General features: G+C 38.4%; 1 protein-coding gene across 9 annotated transcripts in view; it reads left to right on the forward strand.

Moving 5' to 3' along the window:
• Efa6 (Exchange factor for Arf 6) overlaps positions 1–24,703 on the forward strand; it is an 81,586-nt gene that overhangs the window by 31,662 nt on the left and 25,221 nt on the right. For 6 of the 9 annotated variants that reach the window (XM_069122706.1, XM_069122702.1, XM_069122707.1 and 3 more), the window contains exon 2: positions 19,744–19,810. In XM_069122706.1, coding sequence (XP_068978807.1) covers positions 19,744–19,810 — 67 coding nt within the window. Of the gene's footprint in view, positions 1–10,220; positions 10,439–19,743; positions 19,811–24,703 lie in introns of those variants that run through there. The other 3 variants (XM_069122704.1, XM_069122709.1, XM_069122705.1) reach the window with 1 other exon arrangement.

Below are 24,703 nucleotides of genomic sequence, written 5' to 3' on the forward strand. Positions count from 1 at the left end.
GCTTGAAAGTTGAATATATGTACATACTGTAGCGTGAATATTTTAAGCACGGCGCAATGCTTTTACGATAAACTCGAAACCACGTACACTTCTTCCCAAGTAGTAAAATATTTAACCTATCATTTTTCCATTCCATAACATATCTTCTCCTTTTTCTTTCTTTTTCTCTGAGATCTTCAATCGCAAAAGTAAATTCGATATGACGGCAAAAAATTGGCATCGAAATACTATACGCGATTCTTAAATATTTTATCAAGATTTTTAATCGTCAGTTACGTATATCGATATTAAATGACGAACAAATTATTCCACTTTACGTTAAGAAATTAACTTGGTACTCTTAGGTAAAACGATATTCCTTTTTATTTTTAATATGATACGATTTTCTTCAAGAGGATTTAACGCGGGCCTGAGTCCTTGGAACCTCGTTAATTCGCGCTCTTCCATAAGATTCATATTCTGCAATTCGTTTCAAAAAATTCTATCGTGTTACGAATGACAATATCTCCATTAGAAACGTCAAGTTCGTGTTTAAATACCCACTATCTTTGCGCTTATAAAAGATCTGTACAACATATGCAAATTTCCATAGTAAAAAATTTTCTCACGTCCACGCTCGCACACAAAACACATTCAATCCTTTTCAGATAACTCGTGCGCACCGCAGATGCAGGAATGTTAAACATGAGAACCATACATCCCCAAATTTGTCCATTTCTTTAGCCCGTAGCTCTTCGAAACACATCCTATGTATATTCGCACGAGGAACTAGTTTCTTGCTGGTGAATAAATTGCGTCTCGTGTATCCGACATTAGCAATCGCTTGTTCAACTGTCAGTGAGGAAAGAAAGAAAAGGATGGTCAGTTGCAGCGTGTTTCCTGGTGGCACGGCTGCTGAAGTTTTGTCGTATCGTTCGTAACGGTAGTGCACGTGCGACGAGCCGGATGCACGTTGCCGCAGCTTGCATACACGATGTACAGAAACGGTAATCGACATATTGCCTAGGTACATGGTGGTATTTTTCAGTTGTTTCAGACGTCGAGATGCTCTTCTCGCGCCTGCCTCCTCGAGACACGATCATCGAGCCGCTTCAGTAACTCTTATTGAAGTGAATTTTTATGTAAATACTATTGCATAATTTATAACAAAGTTTGAAAATATTCTGTAGCTGGAAATATGCTATATTCCTGGCTTACAAGAATATTCATGGGCTCTTTGAATACGCGCTAGTATTTGTAAGTCATTCTGTATATATAAGACACTTATACTCTATTCTACTTATTATAGTATTACGTTAGTTTACTTGGTATTATCTTCAGGAATTGTATATTATTTTCATTAGAAATTAATCGAAGAACCTGGAAGAAGCCGCTAGCGTTACAATGTTTGATTTACTGTGCTGCTCGCTGAGTTGCTTATATCAACATGGAGCGCTCGTATCGAAATAAAAAAGGAAATAGAAAAATACAATTGCACCGACAGCGATAGTGAAACTAGTATTATTTTCTTACTAAAAATCTACAGCGTTGTTCATCTCCGGTATTTTCCTGCCATACCATTTGTTACGTCCGGTGACTCTTTATGTAACCCAGAACCATCCCTCGGTCGAGGCGGCCACTCTCTGTGCAATTAGAATTAGTCGGACCTCAATAATCCTAAGGGACTGTAATAAAACTAAGCATTTCGATGTTTCCGTTAAAGCCCTTAAGTGGTATAAAACATCTTCAAGTAAAAATGTTTATGGTTATTGCTCCATCAGGTACAAAGTGGGAAAACAAGAGTTTTTCCACTTTTCCAGGGATTTCTACCCGCAAGCGACCAGTGCTAGCAAGAGCTTTCTCTTTTTCTCTGCGACAGCATCGTCACCGAACTTCACTGATTCATCGACTACAGATCAGTCAACATCTCTACACTGAGTTTACATCTTTGACTCAGTCAACATCTTTGCACCGGTTTGTCAACTTTTGATCAGTCATCTAGTTAACTTATATCTATACACATTGAGCGTAACCATCTTATTTACAAGTTGTTGGAATAAAGTGTAAATTATAACCTGTTGTCTCAGTGTTAGAATTAATTCAACCACCTCTATTATTCTAAACGAAATATGGGATCGATCATTTCGTGGCGTCGATTGTATAATCGTAACAGGAATTTACGACTCCCGCTGACGCGCTTCCTTGCGATCGCGTCTCTCCGCAAACGGTTGAATACCATTCTCTCTCTCTCTTCTTATCTTTCTCTTCCTCTTATCTGCAACGATAAAAATGAACAAAAGTCTACTATCCTCAAAAAACGAACATGCAATATCGAATAAAAACTATCTTGTAGCATACAGATTTTTATAACAGACGTTTCTCGCGAGATCAAAGGAACGATCTTCCGTAAGATCAAACAAACGAACGAGAATCCCACGAATGCCAGGATCGAACGAGAAAAGTATCGCATCAAACTGTCCACCCCTTGAATCAAATTTGACCAAACTAATCCCCGCTGCAGGAACAATATTACAAAACTCTCGATCCGTCGTGGAAATCCAATTTGGCATCGGAAATGCGAATGACGCCAAGCGAAAAGCAATGGGAACGTGCGTTTCAGTTCGACGGGCGGCACGACCACACGCGATAATTGATACCGATTGCAGCCACGTGACACATTTGTCGGAGGGTTTGGCCGAGCGCACGCGAAGCGATCGACGCGTGATCCATGATCCATCGCCATCGAACGCACCCTCGAACGCGTCGCAACGGACGATCGTCACGCTACGTAAAGCCACGTGGCTGGAAAATAATAGCTATTTATACGACGCTGTTATCGGCCGGCGTATGCTTCCGCTTGACGCCTGCCGCGTTGATGACGCCTCTCGTTTATGATCGTTTGCCTTTCTTCCGTTTTGGATCTCGATGTTTACCAGCGTCTCTGTTTTATTCCGCCATAAGCTGCACGATGCACTTTTTTCGATATCTTGCATTGCAAGGCAGTTTGCGTAATCCTGGCGATTTACGAACGTGCGTGACGAGTAATTTATCGTGCGTTAACGAGGAGAAAGGCTTAGAGAAAAAAAAGGTCTTGGGCCGTGTGTTTCTCTGTATCTTCTTTGCGTGTTTTTCAATCGTGCCTTTCCATTTTAACGAAGTTAGAGGCTTCGTAGATTTGAGAATAGTAATTACGACGGAATATGAAACGTTGTACAGTTCTATGGAATTTGGACTAATTTCTAGTATCTGAAACAAGTATTTATAAAAGAATTCCTAATAATTTATTCAAACAATACTAAGTACTAAGAGATACGAACACTATGACGACTGTGGCTAGTTTCCAGTGCTACTTTCACTTTCATTAATTAACGAAATACGTTGTTTGAAAGTAAAGGGCCAAGTGCGGTAAATAATTAAAGAAATATATAAACACGTATGTAAATCGCGCGTTAATAGTTACACATATGGCGTTAGCATCGCGTCATCGACGGTCGTAGCGTTAGTAGTCAACGCATTCTTGCGACAATTGGATGATTGTGTCATTTAATCCTACAAATTTTCAGGATTACTATTCAGTTCACAATATTCATAATAATTTGGAATTCTGTTGGAAATTCAGGAAAACTTTAGCATAAGATAGAAACGATAAATCAGGCTGAATGACGCGTGTGTCACGATCTCGTAATACGACGGAAAACGCTGAAAACTTTCTGCGCAATATAATAAAATATGTATTCGTTTTCCTGGACGAGCGAGAGGTGACAAACGAAGACATGTCTTTTCACGGTAATGCAAGACGTTGCTTCATTTGCGGTAGTTCTATTTGCATCTGCGGTTCAGCGGTGGAAACGGATAACGCCGTGTGCATGTAATTGTCTCATTTGTGGTTTCAGGTCAAAGCACAATTTGTCCTCGCGGAAACTCAGGTTTTCTACGGTTCTCAGATTTTACACGGGAAGACACGCGTGCAATACGAGAATGAACAAACAACATTATTCTCGGAGCCAACGTTTGCGGTAGCTTGCCCTATAGTATGTCTGTTTTAGACCAAAATTGGATTGCTGGAATTCAATTCGTTTTCACAAAACCATGACAGTTGTGAGAGCGAACATTGTTACGCGAGTTTTATCTATTTACAATACAATGTATATAAAATTCGTAGTAAAAAAAAAAGAGAAAAATCCAAATTAAAATCCAAATTATTCGTTACTTTACTCGAAACTCTGTTTTATCCTAATTTCTTTGTAAAGTAAAAATACCAAACTCAAAAACGGTTCATTTCCAACTAATATAAGAAAGGAAAATAAAATTTCCCTATATCTGATTTATGCGTCTTCCAATTTTAGTTCGAAACTGCAAAGTGTATTTTTAGATTCGCAGATAATTACTCCGACTCAACTTAAGCAAGGTCCTCATCGACCAAAACTCACAAAACGATCGCCCTATCCGTAATTACTTCCCGAAAAACTGAAGAGCCGTAACACTCTGAACAATTGGCTCAGGGGAAAATAATTGCCGTGACGGGAGTTGCGTGTAGGCAAAACGAATCAGGAATTCCAGTCGTCGTCCTGACTGCTGCTCCTTGTCGGCTGACAATGAGTCACACAGAGCTACCATGTTGATTCGTCATCTACGAAACGAAATAGGCTTCTACGAGCCGTGAGCGGTATGCACGCGAAATTAATTCCAGCCCTGTCCCCGGTGCGCCTGGCCGACGTCGAATTTACATTTATTTCTTGCCACACAGGCCGTCCAGTCTGGCCCGGGCCGAATTTCCATATTTCCAGCGCCGACGTCTCCATATCGATCCGATAGTCTCCGGTATAAACGTATCCGACGAAGCGAGCGAAATGCTCGGCTAGACGACGACGAAGAACGCTTTGAGCGGCGAAACGACCAGCACAGGAAGCCCTCTTGCCTTCGTAAAAATGAATCTCAGCCGCGAATCGTAATAAAGGGGGAGGAAGGAGGCAAACAGTTCGTTATGCTGCTTTCTTGCCCTTTCTTTCAGCCTGCCTTTTCCTTCTTCTTCTTTTTACTCGTAGCCTTTGTTCGTTGTTGCTTCGTCTTTCGGCCTCTTTCTTTGAGTTAAAGACCGGAGGAAGATGGTGATGACGATGGTAAAGATGGATATTAAGTGGAGCTTTGAGACAGTGTGCCGGCTGTTTTCTCGTTTATCAGCCTAGAGAGATTCTAAATGTTTGGCTTCCTCTCTGAAGTTGATCTCTCGATTGTTTTCCTTAGATTCTTTACGAGGTAGATTGGAGGAGACGGAGAGACCTTTATCGCTTGGGTTTAGAGCGTAATTGTAGAGTAAAGAGACATCGAGTAGCGTTATTAATTTACTCGTTTAGGCTGCTGTAACTTATTCGTATTCCACTGTCAACGCCAAAGGAAAACATTTCCGACCAGCGATATTCTTCTATTATAGAATTTTCCTGCATCTTTTAAAAGAGACACTGTTCGATCCTTCGACGAGAAAAGATGAAGTCGAATGTCGCGAAGATTGGAACGCACAGGGTGACCCATTTCGAGCTATAAATGGATTTTACGATCGGAAGCTGCGTCGAATCGAAGTGGCTCGTTAAAATTTCGCGAAAGAAATCTACTGACGGAGTTGCCGGTATTTCTGCCTGGTCGCTTGTAATTTTTTGGTCCATTCTTTTATCCATTTCTTTTTATTATTATTATTATTTTTAACCCGTTAGACACATCTTTAATCTCGACAAGACACGTGAACACGAACGTACTTTCACGCATTCCTCAGAAGTTGCAAATTCTTTTCCATTAACGATAAATCGAAGAATTTGTATAACGATATTACGTTTGTTTTGGCACACCGGTTATTGATTTATCGAAAGGGTTAATAGGTTAAGGTTACGTATAAATATAACCCTGATAATCTTGATCTGTTTACTTTGCTAATCCCTTCTCGGCGACATTTAAATTCCTTTTTATTGTTTTCGATATAAATCCTGGGATTAGTCTATTTTTACATCGGAATCGGACACCTTGCGCGTATATATCGTTCGTTGATGCCAAGATCGGGCCAAGATTTAGGACGTACTATTTGGTTTGAAATTTCAGGGTCCTCGGCGAAAATGAAAGTGAACATCTGTACGAAGCCTTGAGAGCGTACCCGCGACGTTTTATTGCGTCACGTTTTATTTCGGTTTCGATCGGTCGCTCTACGGCCATAAACGCGTTTCAAAAACCTGTCGAAACTCAGATTTATTCCTAGATCGTATTTCTTCCTTTTTTTTCTTTTTTTTTTTGTTGTTGTTTTTACGAGTAATATATTTTTCAGACGCAAGAATCTGTATGCAAAACGAAACGAATATGAGTTTAGAACGAACTCGTCGTTGATATTTTTGCAGGCTAATTCGTTGGCAAAATTTCGAACATCTATTGGTGCGTGTAATATATGTATGTAAATGCAGTCGTGTTCAAAATTTAAAGATGTGAATGACATCGGATTTCGTATTCGAGAAATAACTGGCGCCTCGTTGTTTCTCACGTCTAACTAATAGCAGTTGCGCGTTTCGTATTTGTTACAGTGTTATGAAATAATTAGAACTCGAAACGATCGTCCAGATCTGTAACTTTAGATATCGTGCAGTCTGTTTAGGAAATTTTTCCCAGCAATCCTAATTACGCTTTGGGATCTTGAGTTTCTCACGTTTATCGGTATAAAAAGATTCGTAATTTCAAGGTAGTCCTCGATCGCGTGTTTTTTCTCCTTTCTTCAACTACATATCTCACTTCTGCTTCTGAGAAAGGAAATAGCGTGCATTTTATTCCTAAGAAACGAGGGAAAAATTATTATTATATAACGCATTGTTGCGCTGCAGTGTTCCGCTCGTACTCGACCTCGATTTTTCTTCCCCCTCGAAGGCGAAATAAAACGGAAGAGAAAGAATTTCTCATTTCTTAAACGAAATTAACCGATAAGAAGGGAAAGTAGAAAACCTAATGATTTCAGAGGAAACGCGAATATTCCAAACATTTATTACTGTATCTCGATTCATTTCGATCGATACAACCAAATTTTGAGAAATTTATTCGCTAGTAGGATCGGAAGTATGCGAGGTACGCAAAGTAGCTCAATGTTACCATTCCGTTGGATCCTCGCGGTCAGAATCGAGATCGTCATTTAAATTCAGTGCGTCGTAACCGAAGCATTCCCGGGGCCTACTCCCGGGAGAGGATGATGGATGACCTTGAACAACCAGTGGGAGATCGTGGTACGGTTATTCAATAGTCGGAAATGGTTCGTCAATGGCGGTTAACCTAACGGCTCTTATTACGCAAAACAGTCGACGTTTACGGTTGCTGTGTTACGCACGAAAATGTGCTGCTCCTTTCAGCAACTATTTATATACCGACCCACCGACATCGCGTATATATGTGCACGCTTATGTGAACAGCGTTACGACAGTCAATTACGTTTCATTGTAACGACATTATAGATACGTTTGCGCGCCTAATGAAATTTCAACGGGTCCATTGTATTTTCTCGATGGCGATGGCGATGACTCTCGGTTCATTCGTTTTTCAACGCCACGTACAGTATTCGAATCGCGTATACGCTGGCTCACGAAAGCATTCGAACGCTTACCATAGTTAGGGGAACTTTTACGTATATGTCGTATGAGTTTTTGCGAAAGATTTTGAGGTTTCCCGCAATGAAACACGATCGCATTGGTCGAATTTGAAACTGCACTGGAAAGAAGCATGTAGAAGTTACAGGATATTTTTATCGCGAACGTATTCGTATTTGATAAAGAAGATTAGTACGTTATGCTATGAATAAAACCAGTATGCTAAGCATACAATAAGTGCACGATATGGTTTGTTAATATAAAGGATAATTGATCGTTTATATATTTCTATGAAACATGTGTAGCCAGTACGTAATGTGATAACTATATGCAATAATTCAGAAAAATGTTCGTACACTCTATAAGACGATTACCTTTATTTAAACGCAATGAGTCATGATTATTTTGGCCAAATTTGAAACCACTCTGAGAATGTATGTAGCAGTGCACGAGATACTTTTATTGCAAACATATATGTATTTGATAAAAGAAATTGGTATGCTGTGCTATGAATAAAGCTAGTATCTTAAGCATACAATAAGCGTTCGATGTGGTATCGCTGAATATCGAGGTTTATTAATATTAAGGATAATTGATTGTTTATATACTTTTGCGAAACATATGCAGCCAGTACATAATGTAACAACTATATTCAACAATTCAGAAAAATGATCGTACACTCTGTAAGAGGACTATCTTTATTTAAATGAAACGTCATATTTGTTTATCGATATACGTAAGAAGAGTAACTTATGGGCGCTATTCTACAGAAATGTTGTTACAGACGAGAGAAAATTTCATCACGCAAACAATAAATTATTAATATTTTGTCGAAATCTTTACGATAGCCAGTAATCATGCAATTCAAATTCAGATTCTGGCTGTACATAAGTTGCCATCATTCATCCAATATCATATCGTACGTAAATTATAAACATCAGATGACAAAAAAGGTCAGCATTAACAACGTGCTGTAATCAGCAAACATATTGAACACCATCTAATATCGATATGTCGAAGCAATTGATTTTTGTTCCCGATCGACGCGGAATATTTTGCCATCGAGTCGAATCTCTTCAATAACGCGCCATAGGGACGTCGATTCGTTTTTGCTCGAGACGATGGCAAAAAGCGATTTTAATTAAAGCTGATTGCCAGGCGCCAATTAACGCCGCTATTGCACCCCCTCGTTCAAAGACACTAATGTCCTGTACATATCACTTTTCCACGCTGGTCGTTGGAAAATCCGGTTTTCATCGAGCGATTGGACATCGATACGCGCCGCGCCAAATTTCTCTGCGGCGTTTTATCGGACGGGCAAAAGAATGAAAAAAGGGAAAAGGAGGAAGAGAAACTGCTGAAAAAATGTCGGTACACGGTGTACGGTGGCACGATCGAACGCATGAAAGCTTCTCGTTAACGGAAGTAGAGAAGACTCGTCGACCCGATTGGCTCTAGCTTCGGTTCTCCAGTTTCCAGGGATTCGAAATACGGAAATCGATGGTATATAGGGTCGTGGGGTAGAGAATACTGAAGTTCTGTGGTAGAATATTAGATGATTAATGGTGTTCTTAAGTAGCGCTGGTGAGTTTGGCTTTAGAATTATTAATTGGACTTATTTTCTTTGCGATTGAAGAATTGGTTGGAGCAATTTGGTCATTTTAAAGATTTAGGTCAAAACTTGAATTGTACTCGGTGTATGAGCACGAACAAATATGATACGAATATGACCAAAAGCTTGATTTATAAATGGGATTGTAATCGATCGACGATATGGTTTCTCCAGAGAAGATATTGGAGAATGTTCGAGTAAGAGGTACGAAGGTTCTTTTAGGGGAAAATAGAGCGAGACGAGGTATCGATGTTTTACTTAAATAAGACACGCAAATGAGTAGTTATCTTGTGATGTAGGACTCGACCAAAGGAAACCTAACAGCTCGACTACATTGTTCCGACAAAATACGATAAAGTCTTGACTCGTTACGTTCTTCTGAGAGCTTCTTGAAACATATCACAAATTCCTTTTGTTTGCTACAATGGCAAGATTGAAATATATAAAATTCGAGGATCGTAGCAAGGTTAATAAGAGTCAACATTAAATTTCGTCAAAAGCATCTGTTCTTTCTTTATATTTTGCCACAAAACCAAAAAATCTGAGATCTACTATTTCAGGAATTCTGAAATAGTAAGATTAAAAAGCCTCGATTCCTCAAACTCCTCACGCTCTCAACATCCATCGATGCAACCTCCGTCAAACACATGCAGCGAGTACTCTTTCTCTCTCTCTCTCTCTCTCTCTCTCTCTCTCTATCTCTCTACTAGACCTATTCTCTCTACGATTAAATTCCCACTAATTCTTCGTCGTACCTTTACCATTGCTAAATCAACTCCAATTCTTTGGGAACTATCCAACGGTCGCTTGAAATGTCATTTCACCCAAATGTCGCAACCTGAGGGTGTCGTATCGACATTGGTTCACATTGTTGGTCGATCATCGTCGTACGCAGTTCTTTAGCATCGTGGTGTGTTATTCTGTGGCTAGTTGGACGCTGTCCCGAGGAAAGTCAATGTCACGGCAGACAAAAATACTGTTCGGCTGGCATCGGCTGACGCCGCGCCGTTTGAATTCTGATCCGTGACCGAGATTCTCGATCAGTCGGCGTTTCGCGGAGCCACGTAGTTGTGGTGTTGTTGTTATTGTTGTTCCTGCCTCGGGTGCGTCGCATAGCAAGGGACGTGCCTTCCGCCAAATGCCCTGTTTTACGTACTGCCTGTGGTGTTGCTGCCGTCCCCTAGATCGATACTTGTCGAGGCGTGGGGACAGGTTCGATTACGTCGAGTATATACCTCTGTATCAGGTGAACACGCTTTGTCGAGTGGCATCTGTCGTGTGATAAACGTCGGTAATTAGCCAGTCACCAGTCGGACGATTTTCTTTTATCGTTCTTTTTCTCGACCCCCTTTAGATATCTCGTTTAATCTTTTGAGTACTCTGAGCGCTTTTAGCCAGTGTTGTTATAAGTTACGAATGCATATATATCGTGTATATTCTTGGTGCGAAAGTGGCACGAAAAGAGTCGATAAATGTGTGGACAAACGAGTTTCCTTAGCTTTTTTCCCTTAATATTCTGCTTATGAAAGAGAATACGTATTTCTTCTTCCAGAGACGATTCCACGGTTTGTTGAAGTTTGAAAAAAATTGGGATATCGTGTAGCATCGTGAGATAAACTATTCTTTCTTTAGACCGTGGAAAATATTCTTTTTATTTCTAATATACGTAGTTCTGTAAAGTGTTTCTGTCATTCTACATTCGTACCATGACAAGACGATATATACGAGTTTGTTGATAATGTTGCGTTTATGTAACTTTTATATAATATTCCACACAGGTAGATATCGTCGTGATCTTTAATGGGCCAGAATTATCCTGTACGCCATGCAAAATATTATAATAGCCACAATAAATACACTTCTTTTTATTTCTTTACATTTTTTTTTTTAAGGAACGTCGATGTCCACGGTATTTAATACCCAAAGGGTTAATTTTCTTTTACTTTACGCTTGTTTGGAAGAGTAAGCACGTACCACGAAGTCGACGAGGGGATTGGATACCTTTGTTCTTCCTTGTAATTGTCAGCATGATTCGCCTTCATTGTGCATTGTCTCGTTTGGTTTTAATAGCTTGAAGAGGCGTGGCGATGAATTTACAATTGTTGCGTGCAGTTTGATCGAGTATTATTTTGTGGAATGTTTAACTTATTCGCGTAGAATGGGAAATTGTTATAACCAATGAACTTTTTAGGAGCAAAAGCTGGGCCATTACGAGCGTGTCTGACTTTCATCTGGCCGCTGTCCAATTAGTTAAACGCGCGTAAGAATATTGGACTTTAATGTACTTACGTGCTGACAAGATGTTTATACACTGTGTATCGTTCATCAAAAACTTCATGTATCTTCACAGTTCTCCAATAATTTTTATAGTTTCTGAAATGCTTACATTAATGGAAGGCAAACGAACTTATCACTCAACCCAATATCGATTACTCAAGACCTGTGACAAAACTATCACTGATAATATTAGTGGAAATGTACAAGACGACCCAGATATATCCCTTTATTATTATCCATAACAACTCCCCCCACCAAAAAAAAGAAAAAGAAAGAAAACAGATCGCACGATCAATACCAATCAAAATTTCATCTGGAATTTTATATGGAAAATTTATAAAATACCAAAAGTGGTAGGGAAGATACGCGTAATATGCAAAAATAAACAAAATATCCAAAGTACAGCGCACGTTATAATATTTGATAAGAAAAACAAAATTCTGTTTAGGTTTCATCATTTTCGGTTATAACCACAAAAATTCGCATAAATATTATCTGAATACTGTCTGATTATAATATTTAGCGAATGAAACGAATCGTTGCTTAAACTCTGTCTTTTTAATCATGTTCGAAAAAACTTGAATTTGCATAAAGAAGCAGCTCCGAAATTTAAAACGTATTTATCGAAAGAGACTCTACATCGAAGAACGCAAACATTTCATACTACGAATATTAGTATCGACTATTAAACCGAGCCCATCCGCACTCTACGTGTTACGAAACCTCTCCGTTGCGAGCTTTCGGAAGAGACGAGTTCTATGCGAACTCGTAAATTCGGTGAAGCGCAGAATTACAGGGACTGCGTGTAATCGCACAGCTGCCCACGCAGAAATCGGGGCATCAAACTGGGATCGAGCCGGTCGGTCGAGGGCGAACTTCTCCCACGAAATTGTTTCGCAACACCGGCGGTTCGCTCGACTTGAGAACTTTCACGGGACGTGGCTGAACTTTCTACGCCTTCTGCCGACGATGTTATCGGATCTGAAGATTTATCAGAACGAACGGCCGCTCGAGCGTCACTTAATGAGGTCGAGATGAATTAAGCTGATGATGCGGGCTTTTTCGGAAACAATGGAGCGGTAACGCGAGTACTTTAGGTAATAAGCCTCTCTGTTAGGGTTGGAGAAAGTCCGAAGATGCGAACCTAGCCCCAAATTGTATTGCCGGAGGACCCTGTTCGATTACGTTTTTTTAGCTACTTCGTTAGCTGTCGAAAGTTTTGGTAAATGAATTATATGTATAACAGCTGATACGAAAGGGAAGGTTGCGAGGGTTGATAGAAACGAAGGGACGAAGAGAAAGTCGTTGATATTTTATATTTTATAGGAATATCTACAAAGTTCACGCATCGATATCCCGAAGTGAAAAAGCAATCTCGCAACTTCTAGATTCGAGTTGTAATTTATATGGATTTTGTAATCGCAGGTAATCGATCAATACTGTACTGTAATTTAGAACGCGGTAGAAATGTAGAATATAGGTATGTCTATAAAATATAAATACGCTATATACAGTATGAAACAATGAATAAATTATTGACACGAATTATCGACAAAGCAAACAGTGCACGCAAATACGAAATATGGATGGGAAGTTACAGGTGCGTTTAAAGTACGAAAAAAGCTACTAATAAGAATTGTAAAGAAAATTAACAGCGCATCGCGATGTAAAATATGAAATTACTGCGGATATTTATGCGTTTATACGCAACGTAACGTACAAAAATCTATCGAATCACTCAAGTACAGTACTCGGTTGGCATTTAAGAAAATCAACAGAATCTTCCTATGAACCTCAGTTTCTTTTATTGCGTTTATTGCCAAATGTACGAATTTGCATAAAGCTCCGCGGCCAAGTAATAATAGAAATTGTAGGAAAGTCACTAAATGTCACGAGAGGGGTAAAACTAGACGTGGTGGAAGACGTGTGTATAATAGAGCATATGTATATATGTGTATATATATATATATATATACCTTCTGACGCTGTTACAACGCGATTTCGCACATCGATCAGTGGCGTCAGGACACGAAGGTCGAGCCGGCCGACAAGCCTTCGCTCGTAAATCAATTTCGAGGGTGCACTCGTGTGCGCGTCGATGCATTCCGTAATAGATTTCGACTAAACAGGTCAGAGAGATCCGGCTGTCCTGAAATTTCGGTGTAAACATGCCTGTCCCGTTCACGGCGCACAAAGCGTCTCAGGAAGATGCAACATCCATTTATGAATGCGGACCTAGTAATTGGACGATGCTCCTACACCAAGAGGTTGGGGGTTGTCGATCTTGCTGTTCAAAGCGATTGTCATCCACTGAACGCAAGAGTTCATTTAGTAAACCAGCTTCTCAAATCGTGTACAGAATGCATAATGGAAGAGTAAGGGGGAAAAAGTGAAGGAATGTCGCAAAGTAGACAGCTTCGTTGAGAAAGTTCAGTTTCAATATGTTGGTCCATTAGAGGAGGAACAATATTCGACTTATTTAACTGTTTTATGTTTTATAAAACGAAGTTGTTGAAGAGAAAGAAAAAACGATTAATAAAGTATTAATTATTTTTATCTGTGTCTTGTTCCTGTACTGGCTGGACATTCCCTGTTTCGAACCATTACACTAAATTTTTGAATTGTGCAATCCCAGTTCTCGGAAATAAAATGTGTTTTGAGGCGGGAAATCATGAAAAACGATTGTTCCTCGTTTTTTACCCTTTACCTATCGATTCCTGCTTCTTTTAAATTTTATATCTCGCTTCGTTGTATTGTGGATGTTTAATACTAACTTTTGGATCGAAGTAATCGCGTCGTGAAATTTTAATCTTCAATCGTAGAATTGTAAGAATTATTTGATCGTACAGATGGTAATTCAGATCCACATTGATCGCGTTAATTTTTTTGACAACAGTAATGGACAGTAAATTGTGGAGGATATAGGACATTGGAATTTGTGAAGTTTAGCGTACACTGTATTAGTCAAATTGCTATATAATTTTTTAATAAACGTAAGTTTCTCTTATATTTGTATTTATCGGTGTTAAAAAGATCTTTCTATATTATTTATTTTATTCTTTAATACTCGATAAAAGGAAATGATATTTTTCCTTCTATGCACGATATGTATGAGATTGCTTTCTTTTCGATCGTGTAGCATTTGCTATGCATCAGTCTGTGCAACACGTATGAAAAAGATTCGAGTGAAACCTCTGGCGCACATCGAAAATGGAGAAGGCATCGTTCCAACCAAGACTTTTCTCATTACGGATGTTGAATATATAATCTTCCATCCTATATGCACCATAGTCAGCCCATTCCTCGCTATTATTCAGACAGATCAGCTTACTCTTTATTCTTTCATTACTTATTATTCACTGTTCGTTCTACATAATGCAGTTTTTCATTTGTTATGAAAAACAAACGAGTAACATTTATCTTTGTTCCACACGATAACGATTTATGTTAATCGCGTATGTAACAATTAGAAATTTCAAAATTCGTTCGCGTATCGCAAAGCGTATGTAAATAAAATTACATGAATTTAAAATCATAGTTTGACTTAAAATAAAGAAGCTCTGTTAAGGCTGTGCGGAAAGTTTTTAGATATCGATATTTTTAAAATTTTACTTTCATTTCTCACCAAAATTTTAGTGTGGAGAATAAAATTATTTTATATTTCTCTTTCCAATATTTTGTATAAAATTGTTTTTATTGTTCCTGGATTTTCAGTATAAATATCTCGTACAAAACTATCGCTACGTACAAAGTATCTTTCTGGAATTAAATAATTTTACCTAAGCTTCGAATTGCTTAACCCAAGTCCAACAACGCCAGTGCTAAACCAAACGAGCGTTAAATTAGGAATTGCGCAATCTCTTGATGAAATTTACCGTATAGTTTATTACGATAGAGTTTAAAATTGTAGCCCGATACTTGATCCGATACGTTTATTCATTGCCGATAGTTATGACACCTTTGAAATAGTAATATCAGTATCCATACGCATGATAATAATCCGTGATTAGGACAGACGTAACCCGTTCGTTCGTTGTAAGCGGTAAATATACTGTGAACGTTGAAATACGATGAACGTCACTGGGCAATTGCAATTAAATTACCAAGGAAATTAGCCTGCACTGTGGATAATGCATTCGTGAACATAGAGAGTCGCGTTGCACGGACAAACTGACCCACTCTCCGTGTATACAGGGTGTTCCTGCGTTAAATATCGAATTAGGAATTAGTTAGACTTTCGTAACTAGATTAATTCTCTTTATACTTGGCCATTAGATTAGGTTTCAGGCATTTTGCATAAACTTTGATATTTGCTTCTTGCAACTTGTTTCTCCGTTCAAGTATATGTAGCAAATGTTTGTTAAATATTTTTGCTCGATGGAAAGAAAAGGAATATTTTTGACGATCCCGTTCTCCTCATTTCTTTCTCGCATGTTTGCATCTCTTTCGAGCTTGGAAAAGCTTGGAATATCGGAAAGGCAGTAAAATTATATCGGATACTAAAACGAGATATTTCAAACTATGCATATTTTAATAATATCAATTCGAATATAATATCCATTTCGTTTTATACGGAGACCAACAGGATTAAGACCTAAAGAGCCCACTTTCGATTCGTTCTATTATAGAAAAAAAAACAAATTCATCAGATTCAAGTCTAAATTGCAGTGTTCTCGGAAGACGAATTATCACGCGTAAAATATAAAAAGTCCATTTGCAATCTATCTTCTCATCAAACAATTTCCGTACATAATTTTACACCTGTTAAGTTCAATTTTCACTTCCAATTTGTACATTTAATTTAATTTTCACTTTCGAAATAAGGATCCCAACGTTTAATTAAAGCTTAACAGCTCTATTTTCAGCCTCACTTACTATTTAAAAAAAAAAAAAGAAAAAAATTCTCGTTTAAATGGAAATTACAATTTTCCACTTTGCAAGAAGAATCGCCACGTAGAGGAAGAAATATTCCCGAGTTTCCTGACTGCGCCTGAAATTTTTCACGCGGCCGAACAGCAATAAAGCGGAACGACGTGGTCCGCGCTGAACACACGGTATATTCGAAAGATTTACATTTTCCGTCCAGCAGCGGACAATGTTTCACGGGGGGAGGTATGATGGGGCTAAGCGGCCGTGCATCGAAACAATAGCGCGAGACGGTCGCATTTGCGCGGGATGCACACGTATCGCTGCTGCAGTTTCTCGTTATTGTTAGCGCAAGGCACGATACATAAGTGCATGCGACGTTCAAGTTACGTGAAAGCTCTGTCTGGCCTCGTGTTTCCAGTCAGACGGTGCACCTCCCGCGATACAGCCACGAGATTGCATGTTTCGTTGTCTTTCTTGCCTGTGATCGACGCGGTTCGGCTGTTAAACGCCAGTCATTTACCACCACACCTTGTAATTTCTTCTTTCGATCGTTTCTCCTTCTAGGTTAATTTACTTGTTCGTTAAGTGGAAGTTGCTGCAGCGGCGATGCACGAAATTCGACGAAATTAAAACTCGCTGGATTTTTTCACCGTCGCGATGATGACTGACTTGAGAGACTTTGTCGAATAATTGAATCTGTTATTGATTGTTACGGGCATTCGCGACGGGTTAGCGTGGTTTTTGGTTGACTAATTGAAAGTTGGAGTTGGCAGATTTAAAGGAATTGAAAGTCAATGGCGGAATTTTTTAGTATCGTCGTAACGAATGAATTTGTCTTTGACGAACGATTTAATGTATCGCTTGACGGAGGGTTGCACGCGGTTAAGGAGGTTTTCGTTAACTAATTGTATGCCAGGGTTGAGAGATTTAAAGGAAGTAAAAATATTTCGAGAATAATTTCACTTCGATGAATAATTTAATGTGTTGTTTGCTTGACGAAGATTTGTAAGGGATTGGGTAAGTTTTGCTGATAAAATGACCAGTTATCTGGACATTTAGAGTTACGTAATTTGCTTTTGTTTGGCTTCATAGGACTTATCTAAGAGGTTGTAAGAAACGGCGAAGAAATATTACTGGCAATTCAGCTTTACAGTCTCTATTTAGAGTCGATTGGATATCGTGAAATTTGTAAGAGGGAAGAGGGATTTTATCGAGTGGAAAGTTTGTATGGATTTTATAGTTTTCCAGTATTTTGAATTATTGGACATTAAAGCGAATTATATCGAGACGTTTGTTTGATAGAAGCGATCAATTTTACTTTTATTTCATTTTTAGTTAATGGATCTCGCAAACAATTTTTCCTTCGTCTATTTTGTAAAACATATCATCCCTATTTTCGTTGTAAAAAATCTCATTCTAATATAAATACATTTTATTCGGTTAAAAAAAGTTTAATCATATTTGCCGATAGATCGAAGAAAAATGTATGGATTATGATGTTAATCCACGATGTGTTACAATGAAGTCAGTAAAGCGTGGCGTGGTAACTTGGATCTCTTTGTGCGCGTCAGCTGCTCCTTTATTTGTCCAAGAAGAAGGATTTGCCCGTGTTAACAGAGCTTCTACCTGGTAGCGTCTTATCCGTCTTCCCGCTCATGACGGCTAGCTTCTTGTAAACAATTTCGTTTCCTGTTCCTTGTGCACCGTGGAACGCTATTTCCCCGGAGGCAAGCTGCAGGAAATCGAAGATACAGCGACGGAAGAAATAGGGGACAATTTTTCAGAGAAGTTCAGAGCCGCGAAGTAACACCGTGAAACTATACGGAAAGTCGTATATACAGACGTTCGAGGGTTGAAATACATTCCTTCGCTTTCCTTGTACCTCTCACTTCCTCTTTCTATTCAATAACTTGCAAAATGACTTATTACGTTTGAGCGTATGGGATGTCGTTTCCATCGAGTTCCAATTTGCCGAACAAATACCAACCAATTTGTCCATATTCTACTGAACTATGGAGAAAAGCAATAATTGCGAACAAGTATCAAACGGTGTTCTTTGTATCTTTAAATATTTAGCCGAATTTACATTGTTCACGTTGGAGGATCACTGCTGTTTAAAAGGATGTTTTTCGCGGTGAAACGTGCACGGCGAAACAATGGAAATGCGGCTTTACTCGCTGCTCGACCAAACTACCGGCCGTATCTGAACCTATCTTTATCTTCGACCGCTGTTTGTACTTTAAATATTTCAAGACTTGTTGGTTGATTCATCGTCCGTATCAATACGTTTTGCATAATTTTGTACGAAGTAAGTTAGGAAACAATATTTGCCGGATTCGTCGGGCACAGATATTGCGAGTTACCAGCGTAAGTTATGTAAAACACGTTCGTTTCCTCGGTCGTTCCATTCAACCGATGATGTGAAAATTGCATAGGGTTACGTAAGCGTGGGAATAGTATAGCGAGATGGATTTTAGCAGCGATGGGAATACTACGGCTCTTTGATTTACTTGTTCCGCCGGATTGCCACGATTGTTGTATAACCAGCGAAATATCGTAGGAAGCTTTATTTCGTTACCAAGTTAATCACATTGACCTCTATTCCCATACTTTCTCGATCAGTGATAAGTCATTATAAATTTTAATATCGATAGCGAGCAACTAAAATCCTATTGTGTTTATTATCAACGGTATATCAATATTATAGTGGGCTAACGTTTGTAGCGATTGTTTGGACCGTACGATGCTGTGTTATTTTTTAAAGAATTCCTCCCATCAAACCACTTTTACGTGTCTTCTACTTACTATTTTTATTACGTATATTTAATACTAAAATCACGTAAGAAGAGCAACTTTGGTAACATAAAACTAACGAAGAAAATATTACATTTTTAAACTCTTCCTCTATAAAGCATGAAAAATGTGACTTGCTACGCGTCAGTCTTCTGTGAACTTCGCACAATCTTATTACACTAAAAATAATCTAACGATCGTTGCAATTAAGATGGAAATAATTCGAGTAACATGTACACAAAAGGAACAACGCTTTATTTTAACCGTTTTATTTTAATTATCAACGTGTACCAAATTCACCCCTGTTACTATCAAAAATTCAAAAACCATAAAGGCACGTAAGATGGTTTCACCACAGAATATGTGAAGAAAGGACGAATAGAGTAACACAGATATGTAATAATAGGGAGGCACATTTGCATAACGGCGGTTCGCTATTCGCCCCGTTGGCCGGTTGACCAGGGGGCTGCAGCGAATTATGTCGTCGAATTGCCAAAAACCGGTGGAGCAAGTAGACGCCTTCCTAGCGGTGCATGGCAATTCGTCGTACCTGACCAATTGATCCTTCTGCAGAATGCGTTTTCATAGAAACGGTGTCTGTTGCTTTTGCAGGTCGAGGCCGGTGACGTCATACTCAGGGTGAACGAAGTCGATGTCAACCGATTCAGTACTAAAGAAGGTAAGAAGACCGACCTGCTTTAGCCCCTCTCTTTCTCTCTCTCTCTTTCTCTCGCGCTCGCGATATAATGCACATTCGCCTAAGTGCACTCGTTCTCTCTTCTCTCCCCTTTCTTCCCCCTTTCATGGTTCCTCCTCTTTTGCCCCTGTTTGAAATGTACGACCTTTTTGTCCACGATATAACGTATCGAATGGTCGCAGGATTTGTATTCTCACGTTCTGTGATCGAGATTTGGCAATCGACGAAGATTAATGTTGCGTTTAACGATCAGAACTATCGTCGAATAAAGGGCAGCAGGACTGCGTTTTCAGTGACTCGTATCGATAGCGAGATACATGTTTCATCAGCTACGATATTCGTATTATGTTAAAAAGACAAGCAACGCCATTTAATTATATAGTTTAAGCAAATGTATTGTACCAATCATACCCCGTGGTGTTCGAATATCGACGCGAATCACTGGTACATGAACTTCATTTATCGAAACTATCCCAAATTTTAGTCGATGCCGGAGACAATATCGCAGGCAATGCAGGGTAGGAAAGAATCTTTTGTTCATACATTTTCCAAAAATCATTGAGATCTTGGAATATGCACCGCTATAAGTTTGTAAAACTTTTATGTGGAAGATTTTGATTTTCGCTCTGGTAGTTCGGTTGGTAAGAATCGAGAAACTTGATTTACACGGTGATGATTCTTTGGTGAAATTAGTAAGTAGTTTATCAATCTCATCCATAAATTCGCAAGGAACTCGATTACTCGCTCAAACTGAATCAATCATTTACCCGAGTTCTCGCCGAAATAAAATCTGCCGGTGCAGAAAACGAAAACTTGGAAGATCGACGTGATCAACTTTCTCGTAATTGCGATACAATTCTCGAACGTCCAGGGAGTTACGATGGAAAATAAAAAAGAAAAAGGGAAAAAGCGAGAGAGAACGTAGATCGATCGAGTGAAAGTCGGTTCGCGCTTTATCCCACGATTGTTCTTGCACAGAAGGTCAATGAAACTCGCGCTCGGGCGTGAAAAAATCGCGGACGTTCGGCTTTTCGACCGTAAAACAAGAGGAAAACGCAACCGCTCCGACCTGAAGATTCACGATTCGACGTTTCGCCGCGCGTTTCACGCGGAGATGGCAATAATTCTCGAGGGACGACCATTTTATCGGGATTTATTGGGAATATATACCGACCGGCTGGATTTTCCATAAAACACCTGAGAATGCCTGGGAAATTTATATCGTGATTTCCGGCGGAAGCCGTCTGACGCAAGATTTCACGGTATCTGCTCGAGTGTAGAGAAATCGAAAGTTCAGCGATAACAAGAGCAAACAGACGATTTCGCACGAACAGTCGTTTAATTGTTAAATTACTTTGTTTACTGAAAGCAATGAGAATACTTCTTCGAAGATTAGAACAGAATTCCTATAATACTTATATATCGTCGTTGCAATGCAACAAAGACATAACTAGATATTTGCAAATTTTTTAGACAAATTTTTTAGATAAATAAAGTTACATAATTTTTAAAATGGCCACTGAATGGCAGTTTATTGAAATATTTGTTGTTGGTAGTCGCATTTCGTAGGAAATTAGTTTTTAGTCTCAGTTAGTCGCAGACATACTTAAAAGTAAGTAGAGAATGCAAACAGTGTTGTTTATCCCAACATTATAAAATATTCCCTTCGTTGTTTAATTACAAGTTTAGTCGCTAAATGAAATTGATCTTCTTGATCTCCTGAGAAATCACCTTTTTCCAGTTGCGCCATTGATGCACTGGGACGGTGATACATTGTACGTAATTAAAATGATCGCATCTGACAATGTATTATTTGGAAAATAAAGCAAACCAGAGTTTTGTCATTTAGTCCATATAATACAACTTCATCTAAAAGGTAAAAAAACACAGGGAACTTCGGATATTTCAACGCATCTTGAAAAAGGGAAAATTACAGTTGGGATGTTTTAACTAAATACAACAGTATATTATTTGAGATACGTACGATTCTTTACCAATTAATACAATCAATACAGTTGTTTATTATTCCAACGAAGAATCTTATATTCATATATTCAAGCAAACCGCGGAAGCTATAATAATTACGAATGGTTTCCAAATGCAGTAAAAAGTCACTATGTATACGTATATGTTGAATATTTCCAGTCTATACAAGATATAAATACTATCTCGGAGGAGCGCTTGCAAAGCTTGCAGCAGAAATCGAATCGAAGTCATCATTTTCTATGAATATTTACCATTTATGTACATTGAACGTCTTCCAAGAATAATATCAGTGGCACATGCAAGGAGATCACGATTAAACGAGAAGACTCTGCGAGATATTCTATATTTAAATTATATTCAAGAATTCGATGAAATATCACGATGTTCGTTTCGTTCTGTTTGCGTTTTGTCCCGTCAGTATGGTTTCGATCTATTCGTCCGATTTACGCGGTATCAAATAAAATTCATAAGAAGTCTAACACGCGATGGCTATAGAAATAGAACTGGATAACACGAAGGAGAATCGTATACGTAAGTTTACCTCATTCAGATTAGAAATAAATGAGACACTGTTTTTGCTTGACCCTAGTTTAACCTTTCGATCTGTCAAGTGTCCCATTCGTCACGCTAAAATTATTTATTCATAGAAAGAATCGAGATGCGAGTAATAAGCATCGACGAGACGCGATAGAAGTTACAAGGAACAAAATTGAATAAAATTTTATTCGTTTGTACTTGGCAGTTTTATCGATAGATCTTGAGACGGTTGGTTATCGTATGGATTACGTATTGGTTAATTTTGTTCAACATTTATAACATTGTTTTAAAAAATGCTTAATAGAATATGGTATAGAAGTTGCACATTTTTGTTGGCGACTTACCGCTGTTGTATATTTTATGATTCGTATCTCTTCATAGTCTATCTCATGCATTTTCGACGCATCATTTATTCTCAGCTCTAGCTTGCTCCCCATAATTTAAATTTCTAATTGAATAATACATATGCATGAGGGGAATGTCTTGAAAACTATAAATTTGTAAGATTCTCAAAGAAATATTACGAGCATTAGACGAAAATTTGTGTCTAATTGGAGCACCGAGAACCATAGTGATTTAAGTCTGTCCATTACTCACTTTTATAAAATAACATTCTATGTTTACGATTATGCAAAATTCATTACGTTTTTTAAAATTGATAAAGACGTGCCGCAACAGATATTATTAGATTACGAATTTTCATGCAAATTCCTGACCATAAAAAGAAGATAGAACTTAGATAAATATTTCATTTACCTTCTAACAACGAGTATTCACTTCCAGTATTTTGTATATTTTCTTACGTATATCCTGGCTGTTTTTACAAATTCCAATTTCCTGAAAATGCATAATGAACGAAACTAAATGATACCTGGATGATGATACCTTTAAAAGTCGAAATACGTGACTAAGTATAAATTCTCAGATTCTCCATTTATGTATACACCGCTATCGTTTTCAATTCACTGATTCTAGAAACGAAATCATCGCTCATTCGTAAAAATAATAACAACAATAATAAACGAAGGAAGAGAAAACTCGGGAAAAAGCTAGAAAACAAAACGTTGGAGCAATCGGTTCGCGATGTCCAATGACGAGGAGAAAGCAAAGTTAAACGAGATTCGAGAAAGAAATTTCATTCAGGCGACCCTTCCACCATGAGACGGCGAACAGTCAAACGAAATTACAAACGAACTGGACTCGAACTCGCAAGTAATTCGAAGCAAAAATCGAGTTAAGATGGTCGTTGGATTACGTTAGACCAGAGGAACGAAAGAAGGCGGAAGTTTTCTTTAGAAGCAACGAAGTTTGTCAAAGTTTCTATTCTTTACAGACGTCCATCTCTCGACGAATTTCTTGCGCTTGTTAGGATCGCGTTGGTAATTTCGTGTACGGGGTGAAACGTCGACCATGCAGGTCATTAGCGAGAATTTTACGATGACACGACGCTAAATTTGCACCGTGCACGCGAAATGGGACACTTGATTGACTGTATTACTGGTTGCTCGCGAATGCTGTCCGCTGCATCAAACCAAACGATCCTTGCTCAATTTTATATCGACGATACAGTTACCCTTTTGGCCGTCTACTATCCATTTTGCAATTCTGTCAGAATTTTCTTTCTTTCTGTTAAACGTTGATGATTGAATGTAACGTCAGTCTAGTTGGTGGATTTTTTAATCCGAAAATTGTAGATTGTTAATTGGAAGAGATCGATTAATTCTGATCGTCCATGTGTCTGGGTCATAATTATCTCTCCGTTCACAGGTCTTCTATACTTTTACATATCGCCTTATTCGTTCTATAAAATTGAATTTCATAATTCATTGTCTAATCTCGTAATTGTAAACGTTTCTCGTTAAGAGACGGTTCAAGGGATGTAGGAAATGATTCTGTTCTTTGCATCTATTAATCATCTATTAATACAATATATTTTTAACTTAAGAGACACGTCTGAAATTAACGTAAAAACACATCTTTTCTTTTAAACCGAAGTTATTTATAAATCATCGAATAGAAAGTCTTATAGAGGATTTCTTTAAGTTTCTACTATTAATAAAATAATATATCAAATAAGGCGTGAATATAAAATTGCGAGAAGCAAGCTCAACAATTCTTTCTCCGATACCATGAATGAACATTAAAATAGATACTACTTGGTTACTAAAATAAAATAGATAGAAATATTGGGTTGTTTACTAGAATAAAAATAGATACTAGCTTCTTTGTTAGAATAGAAATAGAGGTCAAGTTGACGAATAGTTACCACCCTCTGACCGATTTCGATGGCCTTGAAATGTGATGTCAAGATCGTCTGATGAAGATTCTGTGCAACATTTTCCTATACATGTA

This window comes from Bombus flavifrons, chromosome 10, assembly GCF_040668555.2.
Source record: "Bombus flavifrons isolate JBK064 chromosome 10, iyBomFlav1_principal, whole genome shotgun sequence".
In the NCBI taxonomy this organism is placed as follows: Eukaryota; Metazoa; Arthropoda; class Insecta; order Hymenoptera; family Apidae; genus Bombus; species Bombus flavifrons.